At 59.9% G+C, this 13,150-nt stretch overlaps 1 protein-coding gene across 2 annotated transcripts; it reads right to left on the bottom strand.

Annotated features, from left to right (window-relative positions):
- Positions 1–765: 765 nt before the first annotated feature.
- N4BP3 (NEDD4 binding protein 3) lies at positions 766–13,046 on the bottom strand. 2 transcript variants are annotated; one of them, XM_003900604.5, is made up of 5 exons: positions 12,759–13,046; positions 6,938–7,288; positions 6,156–6,677; positions 5,499–5,753; positions 766–5,377 (listed from the first exon to the last, which is right to left on the bottom strand). In XM_003900604.5, the coding sequence occupies exons 2-5, from the start codon at positions 7,256–7,258 to the stop codon at positions 4,850–4,852; spliced, it is 1,626 nt and encodes a 541-aa protein (XP_003900653.1). In that variant the 5' UTR covers positions 7,259–7,288; positions 12,759–13,046; the 3' UTR covers positions 766–4,849. The 2 variants fall into 2 exon arrangements, with proteins under 2 accessions (XP_003900653.1, XP_031522513.1); XM_031666653.1 differs by lacking the exon at positions 12,759–13,046 and having other exon boundaries at positions 6,938–12,360.
- Between the last annotated feature and the right edge of the window lie 104 nt (positions 13,047–13,150).

The raw sequence follows: 13,150 nt of genomic DNA, 5'->3' as shown, positions 1-13,150 counted from the left end.
AACAAAGGCTGTCTTGTCATGCAGATAAAACCTCTCAAGTGGCTCAGTCCTCAGAAGAGATGGTATCACCTTCAGTATCCTTTCCTGTGAGTGAATCATCCATGTTTTATGAGATGCTAGGGAAAGGGCTCAAGACAATGGCATTGCTTCTGCAGGAGCTTCCCTTAGAAACAAAAGATAACTTTAGAGAAGGCCCCTCCCTGCGCTTCCGGAGGGTTTTGGGAGGGAAGAGGAGTGAGCAATGGTCAGAGACTTTAGTTCAAAGCACTCAGCCTCCCACAGCTCCATACTTTGGGGTATCATTTTCTGAGCCCCAACACCAATTTCCTAGGATAGGATTTTTAAAATTTAACTCAATAAATGCAGGGGTGGGCCAATCGCAGTGGCTCACGCCCGTAATCCGAGCACTTTGGGAAGTTGAGGCGGGCGGATCACAAGGTCAAGAGATCCAGACCATCCCGGCTAACATGGTGAAACCCCGTCTCTACTAAAAATACACAAAATTAGCAGGGTGTGGTGGCGGCGCCTGTAGTCCCAGCTACTTGGGAGGCTGAGGCAGGAGAATGGCTTGAACCCGGGAGGCAAAGGATGCAGTGAGCCGAGATCGTGCCACTGTACTCCAGCCTGGCGACAGAGCGAGACGCCATCTCAAAATAAAATAAAATAAAATAAAAATAAATGCAAGGGTGGCGCATGGTATGACTTTTTTCCCAAATTTTTATCCAGTTATCCCAGCACCTCTTGTTAAAGAATCCTTCCTTACCCTTGTTTTGAAGTCCTTTATTGTGTAAGATTTTCTACAGAATAGAATCTATTTCTGGCTCTTCATTCTTTCTGTGAGGTGTAGATTATTTTTACACCAATGTCGTATTTTTCTTGCTACTTTGTAATATGTTCTAATATTACATATTAGAGCAAAGGAATTAAACACTGCTCACAAAAAAGGAAAGATAAAAAAACCCATACAGTTATTGTGAAAGCAGATCAGTGGTTGCCAGGGGATGGGGTGGGGCAGGGGGGTGGACTAGAGAGCCACAGGAGAATGCTGGGGGGTGACAGAACTATTCTATATCTTCATTGTCGGGTTCGTTATGTAACTCTGCATTTATCAAAACTCTAAGTAGGCCCAGAGCAAAATGAAACCATGAGACCCCACCTCCTGGACGGATGAGCGAGCCAGCTGGGAGCTCCTATGGCCCTCCAGCCTCTCCTCTCGTGACATAATCACTTTTCTTTTGTTGCAAGAAACATCATTCTTGTTCTTTTCTGAATCCAATATGGATGCCTAAGCCCCGACCCTCCAAGGGGGATGGGTTATCAATATCTGAAAACCGTCACTGCAGGGCCTGCGCCCTCTTTGCAGAAACCCCAACACCTACATCCCCTTGGTCTCAGAGAAATGCACCCAGCCTCCCAGATAGGCTTCCTCTGCCTGCTCCATGCTCTGCTGACCCATTCGCCACCACGGAGGCCCCTCTGTTGTCCCTAGTTCTGTCTGAGCACTTCTGGATTCTCCTCTGCTCTCCTTTCCTCCTGCCTGGCCCCAGTCGCTATTTGGAGCGGCCTCCCTCCCCCACCCACAGCTAAGTCCCATCAGGGCAGGGGACAGAGGGCCTTGGCCAGCTTGACTTCCTCACCTGAGAAAGCCCCAAATACATCACTGGAACGAATGGCAGCTGGCCCTGGAGTCCCTGTGCTTGCCACAGACCTGGTGCCCACGGATGTTGAACGAACATTCGGAGTAAGTCTCTTCCCCATCCACCCCACCCCAAGCTCAAACCCATTCTAGTATGGGGGGCTCTGGTTGCTCCTGACTCCACATCCCTCCAGTGCCTTCTGGAGTTGCGGGGAAGACACCACCCTACCCTGGCAATACCCACAGCTCAAAGGAGACGAGGCAAACCAACAATTACAGCAGCACGGAAAGCGCTGACGGAGAGAGGCATGGGGGCTGTGGGCGCAGGGAGAAGGGAGTGCCCAGGCAGGGGAGGTGGTGAGTTCAGGGAAGGTTTCTCAGAGCGCCGAGGGGCTCTGCCTGCAGGATGAGGGCTCAGAGGGCTCCAAGGTAAGAAGGAGGCACCACTATCAGTGACTAGAGGCCACTAGTGTGTCAGAAGCCTCAAGGGATGGACCAAGGGGCCCAGGGAGCTGCTGGAAGGGATGACACTGAATGAAGGACTGGAGGCCCCAGAGGCAGGGAGCCCAGCACCAGAAGGCAGCCACCTTCTGCAGAGCTGGCTGCCCGGACCAAGCCTGCTGGGGAGGGGCTGCAGGGAAGGCTAAGCCAGGGCAGCTAGGAACCTGAGGCCCCACCAGCAGGAGGGAGGGGCTGCCCCGAGGTGTTAGCCACTACAGTGACACCTGTGATCAGTGACACCTGTGGTCGGTTGGCCCCAGAGCCACCCAGCCGGCTGGGAGACCCAGGAACTGGTTTGTCCAGCCTGGATGAGCTGACGGGATCCAGCTCCGAGACGCCCCAGGTTCAGGTTCAGCTCTTGTGCCCTCCCACTACATCTGGGCCTGGCTTTGGTTTCTGGCACACCTGCCAAGTTTTGGTACCTCCCACCCACTCCCCACTGGCTGTACTGGCCAGCCCAGCTCCCTAATTGCTGGGTGGGGAACTGTTCTGCAGAGCTGGAATACCAAGGTGGACCCTAGCACCAGGTGTGTGGGCACCTGGCCTGATGGGCCCCTGGCCATGGAGGCTGTGATCAAGGCATCTGGCCAGCACCTGGCTCTGAGGGGCCCTCTGGAGGAGCCATTGTCTCAGAAATTTCCGTTTGGGGTTTGGAGGAGTTTGTGAAATGGGAATGGGTACCAAGAGGGTGTGTAGAGGATTGGCCTGCCTGACCTGGGCACTCCCCCTTTCCCTCCTCAGGCAGACAGGAGCTCAGGTGTGGGCCTGCAAGGGTCTCAGATAGGCCTATGGGATCTGTCTGGGACACAGGCTCCACCCCAGCCTGGCCAGTGCCAAGACAAGCTGGGGCTGACAGGAAGGAATGGGGTAGAGGGTGGGGCCAAGAAGGGGCCTGCACTGTCTCCAACCCAGACACTGGCTTTTGGAGGCCAAGCTCCCAAACACACCCCCTCGGACACACCCACCACCCACAAGCACATCTTTACACACACCTGCCACTTACATGGCCATAAACACACCATCGCCACAGCAGGTAGTGCACACGCCTCACTCTCTGCCCTGAAAAGGCGGGGTCTCCCAGCTCATGCCTCACACCCGTCCCCCGACATCCATGTGCACTAACTCCACTTCACAACCAAGACCCACCTGTGGGTCCTGAGGGGCTGCCAGGCATGGCCAGGGTAGCCAAAGGGAGTGATCTGTAGCTGTCTGCAGACAAATTCTCCGAAGTTCCCTGAGCTGCCCTGTCAGGGAAGGGACTGGTGAGCTGACTTCAGTGTGCAGGCCCCCCTGGGGCAGGAGCTCATCTAATTCAGCCTGTGCCCCACATTCACAAGGGCCCAGCACAGCCCCTGGCACACAGTGAGCACGCAATGCCCGGCAGCCGGTCCAACGATGAGTGTGTAAGGAAGCTGAACTTCCCTCTAAGGAAGGGAGAGACGCCACTCGCACAGCCAGACTGAAGCTGTGTTCCAGGCCAGGCACCCAGCCGGGGAGCAAAGGCCCAGAGGGCAAGCCAGGCCTGTGAGAGGCCAGAGGCAAGTGTGGGTTTTAGGGACCAGCCTCAGCTGACAGCAGGGATCTGGGAGGACTGACTGTCCTAGAGCCTGGTGCAGGGGAGAGGCAAGGCGGGGCGGGGAATGCTTTCTCCTGGAGAGCTTTCCAGAATGCAAATCAATCATATTTCACCCCTACTTAATATTGCCCCAGAGCCCCACTGCTGATGGGGAAATGCTTCCATTCCTTGCTGTGGTAAAGGTTCTTTACCAAGAAACCCATAAGCTTGCCCACCTCTTCTCCTGCACCTTCCTACGAACAGGGAATGAGGCAGAGCAAGGGGCCGGGAAAGATACTGTTCTTCCTGGCCCCTCCACTTCTAGGGCCCCCCGCCCACTCCTATGGAGGGAGACAGGAGGTGGCTTCTGGGAGGGGCAGGGCCTGAGCCTGTGGATACTCCTGGGGCCCAGCCTTCCCACCAGTAAGACGTTTCATGTTCTCAAGATGCCCTGGTTGACTTGCCCTTTGTTTTCTTGGTATTCCCTGATATTGTTCCTTCTGAAAAAACCACTGGTGCTAAAGAAAGGCATTCCAGCCCGCACGGCAGCTAAGAACTGTGTGGGGCTGAGGCAAGGAGTAGGATTCCTCGGCTCGCAACATACATGCCCCGTGGCCACGAAGACAGGTGCAGGGCACACCCTCCCACTGACCACTGGCTACGGGAGGAGCTGCTGCCCAGGTCAACAGCCTCAATCCTGACCATCCATCATCCTCTGGTCTCAGGTCAGGGACAGGCTCAGCGTATTCTGAGCCTCTGGTAGAAAACGGTGGTTTTATTCTGGGGGAGGCTAATGTTCCCACCCCAGCATCCTTCCATGGAGGAAGGCCCCAGTCCAGGTCTTCAGCCGCCCTTTGACCTGCCCTTCGGGACCCTGGGGCTGGTGATCCCCCAGCCTCCTTCTCTGGGCCACATCCGCTCCAGGAAGCAGGGCTGGGTCCTGCCTAGGTGCTCCTCTGCCAGGAGGGCCTTATGCTGGCTCCTGCCAAGGCACCCTACCCAGCCCACGGCCCCACTGGATCCCTCCTCTCCTTGCGCCTCCCCAGCCCTGGCCTGGCCTCTGCAGGTTCCACCCCAATCAGTGCAAGGGAAGGCTGAGCCGGCCTTCTCAGGGCACCTTCTGACAGTGTTTCTGCTGTCAGCTCGCTCTGCTGGCCTCAGATCTTGGAGGACTCGAGCCGGGGACTCCAGGGCGTGGGGGGCTCCCGCAGTGCCCGCAGTTCCTGCTCCAGTGCCTGGTTGCGGCGGTACATGTCCATGTAGCCCCCCTGGATCTCCCGCTGGTAGCGCAGTACGCGCTCCTTCTCCTCCTGCCAAGTCCGCCGCTCCTGCTCGAAGCGCAGCGCCTGCTCCTGGCCCCGAAGTCGCTCCTGCAGCAGCTCAGCCCGCAGCTGCTCAGCACCGTCCCTGGCCTCGCTGCCTCCTGCCTCCCCCAACAGGCCCCTGCTCTTGCAGTCATCAGTCTCACAGCTGCCTGGGGCTTCCTCCCGAGGGGCCTGCTCCTGCAGGCTGCGCACAGCCTGGCGCAGCCGGACCAGCTCTGCGTCCTGAGCCTGGGCTTGTGCCCTGCTGCCCCGAAGTTGTGTCTTCAGACTGAAGATCTCCGCCAGCTTCTGGGCCAGTTCCGCCTGGGCTTCGCGGAGCTGCTGCTTCAAGAGGCTAATCTCTGCTGTCTTCTGGCACACCTGGGGGATGGGGAGGACGCAAGCAAAGTAGGGTGTGGGGAGCAGGTTTGGGAGCGGGCAGGCAGAGGAAGGGACCGGCAATGGAGATGGGAGACTCTCGGAGCCCTGTGTCATCTCTCACCTCCCATCGGGCTTCCTCCTCTGGTCGTGCACCGGGGTCAGCCTCTGAGAGGGTGCCGGGGGCCCGAGGCTCTGGAGCCAGGCCCTGCTGAGCGCGCAGCTCCTTGCGCAGGCGCCGCTGCTCCTGCTGAGCCATAAACAACTGCAGCTGGAGGTTGCGCTCGCTGCGCTCAGCCTTCTGGGTCACCTCGTGCAGCCGCTCCACATACAGGCGCTTCAGCTCAGCCAGCCACAGCCGCTGGCGCTCCTCCAGCACCTGTCAAGGGGAAGAGATGCATCCACCGTGGCCCTGCCCCCTAGACGCGACCCAGAGCTCCACCTGATACTCCAGCCACTGATCACATCCTGTGCCCCTACACCACAGGACCCAGCCACACATGCACTTTAACCCGGGATGCCCTCTGGGATGAGGTGTCCCCATCACATGGCCCTCCCAGGGAGCCTCTCTCCTTCCTTCCCACACAACTCCAAGGCAAGGACCCCCAGTGACATGACATCCCCACCACCTGGGATGGAGGGGAAGGAAGCCGAGCCAGCCCCCTCTTTCTTGCTCTCTTGTGTCCACGGCCATGTGGGTGAGCTGGCTATGGCCCCTCTTTCTGGCCTGTACCCCAGTGCTGAGGCACAGAACAGGACTCCAGGGCAGGGGCTCCCTCACCTGCGTGAAGGGGTTGGAGCCGTCCTCACTGCCGAGCCCCCTCTTGAGCTCCTCGCAGGCCTCGGGCAGCACAGCTCCCATCTCCTCGGCAGAGGAGCAGGAGAACTCGTAGGGCGGTGGTGGCTCGGGCAGGCAGCTCAGCACAGCTGGTGGCCCAGCCTCCTTGGGTCCTCGAGAGGCCCGGTCCAGGGAGCCTCCGAGGTGGTTAAGGTGGCCCAGGGAGGAGCTGAAGGGGCCAGGGCCAGTACCAGGACTGCGACCAAAACTACCCCCACTGGAGGAGTCGGACAGGCTGGGCTCGGGCTCAGGGCCGCCCTCATCTAGGCTGAGGGCGTGCAGCAGCTGTGCCCGGGCCTGGCTGGCCCGGGGCCCGGGGCTCAGGGGCGGGTGGCAGGCCAGCGTGTGCAGGCTGCCATTGCTGCGCCACAGCTTCTGGCCTTTGTGGGCTGCCAGGCTCTGCATGGACAGGAAGCCTTTCCCGTTGCCCGCCGTAGGCTTGAACACCGAGGGGCGAATGCGGCACTGCCAGAAAGGGTAGAGAGGGCAGGTGTGAGACCTGGGCAGCTGCCTGCTCTACCTCCTGATACTCCCACAGCCCCTGAGGGATCCTCTTTGAGACCGCAGGGCACGTGCCACCAGGAGGCAGTGAACAAGTCTCAGGCCAGCCCATGGCACGATTTTCGTATCTCAGCATGCCCCATCCCCACCCCATCCCAACATCAGGGTCTCCAAGGAGACCCCACCCTCCCCACACCTTGTAAGGGGCATGGGCAGAGGTGCACCTTGTCAAAGCGACCCCGCTCCGGCAGCGAGGTCTTGCTGAAGTCACCCGCGCGAGGATGTTCCCGGTAGTAGAGAGTGGCATAGTCCGCAGGCTCGTTGCGAGGGGCCCGCTTGGTGCTCTTGCCATCCTTCTTGGGGAAGTGCAAGTAGCTGAAGAGCTCACGATGGCCCAGGCCCTTCCGGAGGAGCCCGTCAGGCTGGCGGGAGCCCTGAGACCCGGCAAGGGCCGCCCGCAGCTCTTCAGGGGACAAGTCGTGCCGTTCCAACAGGCTGCCCACGCTGCCCATGGCAATGCCAGCAGGGCCTGGGGCTGTGGCCATGAATTTTCAACAGGGCACAGGCAGCTGCTTCTGGGAATTGGAAAGCTCCATTAGGGGCAGGTGGGCACTGGCTACCCAACTTCCCTGGGGCCTGAAAACAAGGCACTTGCTCCCTGTAGCTCCCAACCTGGCCCAGGCCCAGGTAAGGCAGATGTGGGTCCAAGACAGAACCCCGGGACAGGATCCCTTGACTGGCAAGAGAAGGAAGTACAAGCCCCAAAGCCACCTGCCCATCTGTCACTTGCTGGACTGAGTCTAAGGAAGAACAATGGCGCCCCAGCCATGCTCGGAAGGGCCAGCTCCACCTAGGGGCCTGTGTGGGATTCAGAAGTACGGAGGGACAGGCCCTGAAGCAGCAGGACAGGAACCCTCCTCCCAGCACTGGGCCCGCACAGGGCTAAGGAAGACAAACTCAGCCTGGCTGGACCTGACCTTGCTCACCCTCCTGCCATGTTCCCCACCAAATCTGTGGGGTGGGGAGAAGGCACAGAGACCCAAGGCCAGTGGGACCCTCCTTCCCATGGGAGAGGGATAACCCCTGCAGCCCCTCTTCCTGCAAAGGGTCAAAGCTCCCCAAGGGAAACATCTGGCATGGGGTGGGGGAGGGTTGGGGGCTACAGTGGGAGGGATACAAACAGGAAGGGCCCAAAAGGAGGAAGGATGACGTGAACAATGGCCACAGTTTCCGGGACAGGTGTTCCCGTCTGGGCAGTGGTGGGAGGAGGAGGGAAGGGGCAGCTGGACTCACGCCAGCCCCTGCATATGCTCTTATTCCAAAGCCCACCACGCAGCAGGGTGGGTCCCAAATCCTAACCCTGGCGGAACCAATTGGTGTGTGACCCCGGCCAAGCCACTAACTCAGTGAGCCTGGGCTTCCGCACACATGCCCTGGCGACGATAACACTTATCACTGGGATGCTGGGAGGATGGGGTGGGATAGCATGACAGAGCACCCAGTCCAGGGCCTGGGCCACAGCCAGGGTCAACAGGCCGGCTGGAGCCGAGCTCAGCCAGGCACATAAACATCACCAAGGGACTAAGCTGACAGACCAGCTTCCACCTGTGCTGGGCCACACACTCTGGAGGCAGGGCTGGTACCTGCCCCCTGGGGATCCTGTGAACAGCCCACTGCCCAGCATGGAGCAGGCGTGCAGAAAGGTCTGGCCGAGTGAACAAACGCCACCTTCTCTGCCTCCCACCTGAGCAGCTGCTCCCATTCTCGAACAGAAGTCCAGCAGGCAGGCTGCAGCTGTGAGTCCCCTACTGCCACCCATGCTTCCGGGCACCCACTCCTGCCCCAAACAATGGTCGTTAGGAGGTTCCATCTTCCTCAGCCATTTCCAGGTTTTGTGTTTGTGGAAGACAAAGCTCTCCGGGAGGGGGACCTGCCCCAACCCCACAGTCTCACCTCACCCTGTGCAAAAATGACCTCAGCTCTCCCCCCACCAACCCCCAGACCCAGGATGGGGCAAATCTGGGTTTGCATACCCCACCCAGCCCAGCCCCTGAGAACACACATGGCAGGCCACATAGGGGATGCATCCAGGTAAGGAATCATAGGGGCTGGGTTCCTACAGTGATTCAGCCCTGCATAGGGGTCCTGCTGAGTCTTTTTTTTTTTTTTTTGGAGACAGGGTTTTGCTCTTCACTCTGTCACTCAGGCTGGACTACAGTAGTGCAACCATAGCTCACTGCAGCCTCGAACCCCTGGGCTCAAGCCATCTTCCCACTTCAGCCTCCTGAGTAGCTAGAACCACAGGTGCGTGACACTGCCCAGCTACTGACCCTTCTGAAAGGTAAGGTCAGTGGGGCTCAGAAAGGTGAAGTAATTTGCCCAAGGTCACAGCTGGTCAGGGCTGCCCAATGTCTAGTGGGGACCTAAGATGTCACTACCTACAGCCAAAAGTATTGGAATGGAAGCATCTTGCCTCCTCGTCTGATACCTCCTTGCCACGACAAGCCCACCCAGCCAGGGATGTGGTTTGTCCACGAGCACACTCAACTCCTGTTGCTGCTTCTTGGGGAGGGGACAGCAGAGACCTGCTCTCCAGCCTGCCCTCACTCTCTCCAGAGGACTCCAGACACAAATGCTCCGCCTTTTGCCATGCCTCAGTTTCCGCATCTCTGAAGGGGGAAAGGGCCGGGCACGGTGGCTCACACCTGTAATCCCAGCACTTTGGGAGGTTGAAGCAGGAGGATCACTTGAGCCCAGGAGTTTGAAACCAGCCTTAGCAACATAGCGAGACCCCATCTCTATTTATTTTAAAAAAAGAAAAAAACAATGAAGTGGGAAAGACCCTGCCTGCCCAGCCTTCCTCAAAGGATTACTCCCAGTCAGAGATGCACGGGAAAGGGCTTGTGAACTGTAAGCCCTGTGTGGCCCTGGGGGCGGTGACATTGGCAGCAGTGTCACATACGTCCACCTGCACCCCAAATGCACACCACCTCAGCTTCCCGTGGGCAGATGCTCACTTCCTGTCTCGGGGAGAGATAACCGACCCCCAAGGTTCCCCACCAGACATCTCAGGTCCAGGGAGAGTCCTTGAGCTAGAGGTAGCCATGGGCCGCAACAGTGCATACAGCCACACACACCGCAGTGTGCCACATGCCAGCCCCACCCAGCAGCACAGAGAGCCCATGTTAGAGGACACGGTGCGGACAGTCACGTCCAGCAGCAAACACAATCATACAGCTGTGCACAAGGTCACCCACAGCACTGAGCACCTTCCAGGACACACTGACAAAGCAGGAGCAGCCCAGCGGCGTGATGACCCAGTGTCCTTCCCAGCCCCTGGGCTAGTGAAGGAGCAGCAGACAGCCCCTTCCCTTTGTCTCTCCTTAGGCCCCCCACCATCCCCGCTGTGCCCCTCCTGGCTGACTTCTCTGACTGTATTATCAGCTCCCCCAGCAGGGCTGAGGCCCCCAGCTTTCAGGACGCTCCTCCCCGCCTGTGTCACAGAGTGAGGACAGTCTCTTCCTAAAGGGGTCCATCCCACCTCCACCCCCTCCCCCAACACACACATTCCTTCCTTCCTGTTGCTTGGAAGCCCAGGGATTGCCTGCTCAGGGCAGGGCAGCTGTGCAGGCTGGAGGGGATTTGGTGGGGGAGGAGGGAGGGACGACAGCAAGTGCCTTGCAGCCTTACTGGAACATCAGAGCAAAAAGCCGGGGCCCCTGCATGGGTCGTGGAGAGAAGGGTAGGGGGACAAGTCAAGTGCCTGGGCTTCCCTGCCCTGGAAGCTGCAAACCCCAACCACCCAGCTGGCTAGATTTGGGCCGGGACACTCAAGCCTCATTCTCCACAGGTCCTGGCTGGCCCCAGTAAGGCCTCTTTACTCCTGCTCGCTGCCACCAGTCCCCTCACCCCTCTCCAGTCCCCAAGATTAGCGGGCAGCACTGGAATCTCTGTGTTCAGAGAGATTCCTCTCTTTCAGACCAATCCTTGGTGGAGATGGAAGACACAGCTGCCCTGGCCAGGAAGCAAAGGAGAGGACGCACTTTCTTTGAGGGGGGCATCCCAGAGCCTGTTGGTGCCTTTTTGGGTCACGCCAAGGGGCACTATCACATCCTCATGAGACACACAGGAGATGAGTTCTGTCATCCCCCTCTTCACAAGAGGAAACTGAGGTTCAGAAAGTGAAGTAACGCGCCTAAGGTCATGTTCAGCCGCAGGGGAGAAAGCACACAGGCTCCCAGGATTAGAAGTCCTCTCTGACCCCACCTTGCATCTCCTCTGGGGTGGGACATTCCAGTCCCCACACGGGTAGGAGTGCTGCCTGCCCTGGCTATAGTCAGCCCCTCCTGAGCCCTGGCCCAAGGGAAAGGTCCCACCACCTGCTGGGGGATCAGCTCTGCTAAGGGGCGTGTCTGCAGCTGCCCCTAAGAATGGGACTGGAATGTCCCAGCTCCAAAAGAGGGGGTAGTAGGCAAGGGGGGCCCAGAGAGGGGTTTGGAGAGGCTGGCCCACCCCATCCCCTCTGTGACAGACACTTGAGGCAGAGACCAGGGGCTAAAGCCTGCAGAAGCAGTGCTTAGTATCACTATATAGTCCTTCATGGCTGTACCACACTCTACAATTTTTTATCAGTCCTTCTATTTCATTCTCATTTCATCTCCACAATAGCCTCGTGGGGGCAAACAGGACAGTAATTACCCTCACACCATTTTACAGATCGGGAAACTAAGGCCTAGGAAGGCGAGGTGAGTTGTCCAAGATCCCACAGTGAGAAGCAATCTCAACTCCCTGGGTAAGGTCCTCTCTACCTTAGCAGGTTGTCCTAAACCAGGGGTCACAGGTTCTCCTCCATGGGCACACACTGCTCTGTATGTATCGCATGTATGTCTGCCCGGGCCTTCACGCCTGTTTCTCCCAAGGACACCTGCAACCAGGCTGCTCTGGATTGCGGTCCACCCGGCCTGGAATCAAATCCCTCCTGCTGCCCCCCAGGTCAGGAAGAAATAGAGGAAACCTGCCCCATGGGGACTCCGAGTCCCTGTGCTAGCTCTAGCTCTAGAGGCGGTGGCAGAAGCAGGCTGGCCGCATTCATTGACAGTCTCGCACATGCACACCCACACGCTGCCAGCCGGTAGAGAAGCCCTGCCTGGGAGGGCCCTGGGAGGAGGCTGATCACCGCGCCCAGGATGGCCTCCTGCGTCCGCTCCCTCCCGAGGACAGCCAGGCCCAATCTGTTCCTATGTAGTTGGGGTCAGGGGGCGGCCCGGTAGGAGACAACGGATCTCAGTTCTCTTTCTGGATACAGCCAGGGCCCTGATTTCGGCTCGGCCCCAGGCCAGCCCTCACTTTAGCCAAAGGCTGTGGCCGGGACTGGATCGGGTGCTCTGGCGGTCAAGACCTAGGAATGTCCCCTACCCGCAGAACCGCAGCTGCAGCCCGGTGGACCGGGAATACCTCCTTTATAGGAGATGTGGGAGGAGGCGAGAGATCTCATGAGGAAGTCAGAGGGGCAAACGAGGTTGGCATCCCCATGGAATTTGTCTCAGGAAAGCAGGGGTGAAGGCGAGGGCTCCCCAGAGCTGCGTGAGGTCCCCGAGCTACCTGGGGGGCGGGGTGGGAGGCGCGTCTCCTCCTGGCCCCTCCCTGGGGCCTGCCGGGAGCTGCTGGGCAGGGGGGCGGAGGCCGAGGTCAGACTCCGGCGCCAAGGACGCCTGCCCCACCCAGCCGTGGCGCAGGGGTCCTGCGCGCTGCTCCCAGGAAAGCGCGTTTGCAGGGGTTGGGGACAGCAAGGTAGCCTACCGCCTGCCCCTCCAGCGGAGCCTCAGGGTCGGTCCCCGATCCGGTGCCTCGGTGACGGGGAGCAGGGGACACCTGGGCGCACGCCGCACCTTGCCACCCCCGCCCATCTCTCAGACGGGAGCCTCGGCCAGCGGGGCAGCAGCTTTGCCAAGGACGCCGGAAAACCGTACCTTGGCGACCCGCCCCAACCCCTCTCCACCCCCCGAGTCCAGCCCGGGTCCCCAGCCCCACGCGCGCCCCACTTACCATGCTGGCGACGCGCTCGCCGGCCCGCGGCTCTGCAGCCCTGGCGCGTCGCAGCTCCCCCGCGCGGATTTGAACCCTCCTGCAAGGCGCCGGCTCGGGCCGGGACTGCGAGCCGGATCGGAGCCGCGGAGCGGCAGGCGCCGGGAAAACGCGGGCGGGCGGGCGGGCGCCGGCGCCGGAGCCGGATTGGCGAGGGACGGACGCGCTCCGCGGCGCTCGATCGCCTGCCCCAAAGGCGGAGGGAAAACCCGGCCTGACTCACCCGCGCGCTGCGAGCCCACAGCCCGGCCCCGGCCCCCGGATGTGGGGGGCGGGGCCGCCTACCCGCGAGCCAACCTGGGCCCCGCCCGGCCCCGACCGCGCCCCCGGCCCCGACCCGCCAAGGCGCCGCA

This window comes from Papio anubis, chromosome 5 (genome assembly GCF_008728515.1).
Source record: "Papio anubis isolate 15944 chromosome 5, Panubis1.0, whole genome shotgun sequence".
Classification (NCBI taxonomy): Eukaryota; Metazoa; Chordata; class Mammalia; order Primates; family Cercopithecidae; genus Papio; species Papio anubis.
This window is presented reverse-complemented; position numbering and strand designations above follow the sequence as displayed.

What these genes read in the sequence shown, in the direction of transcription:
- N4BP3 (XM_003900604.5), bottom strand. Translation starts at nt 7,258, where the DNA reads ATGGCCACAGCCCCAGGCCCTGCTGGCATTGCCATGGGCAGCGTGGGC. An exon ending in AGCGGGGTCGCTTTGACAAG is followed by an intron (nt 6,678 to 6,937) that starts GTGCACCTCTGC and finishes CCTTTCTGGCAG; the next exon opens with TGCCGCATTCGCCCCTCGGT. An exon ending in AGGAGGAAGCCCGATGGGAG is followed by an intron (nt 5,378 to 5,498) that starts GTGAGAGATGAC and finishes CCCATCCCCCAG; the next exon opens with GTGTGCCAGAAGACAGCAGA.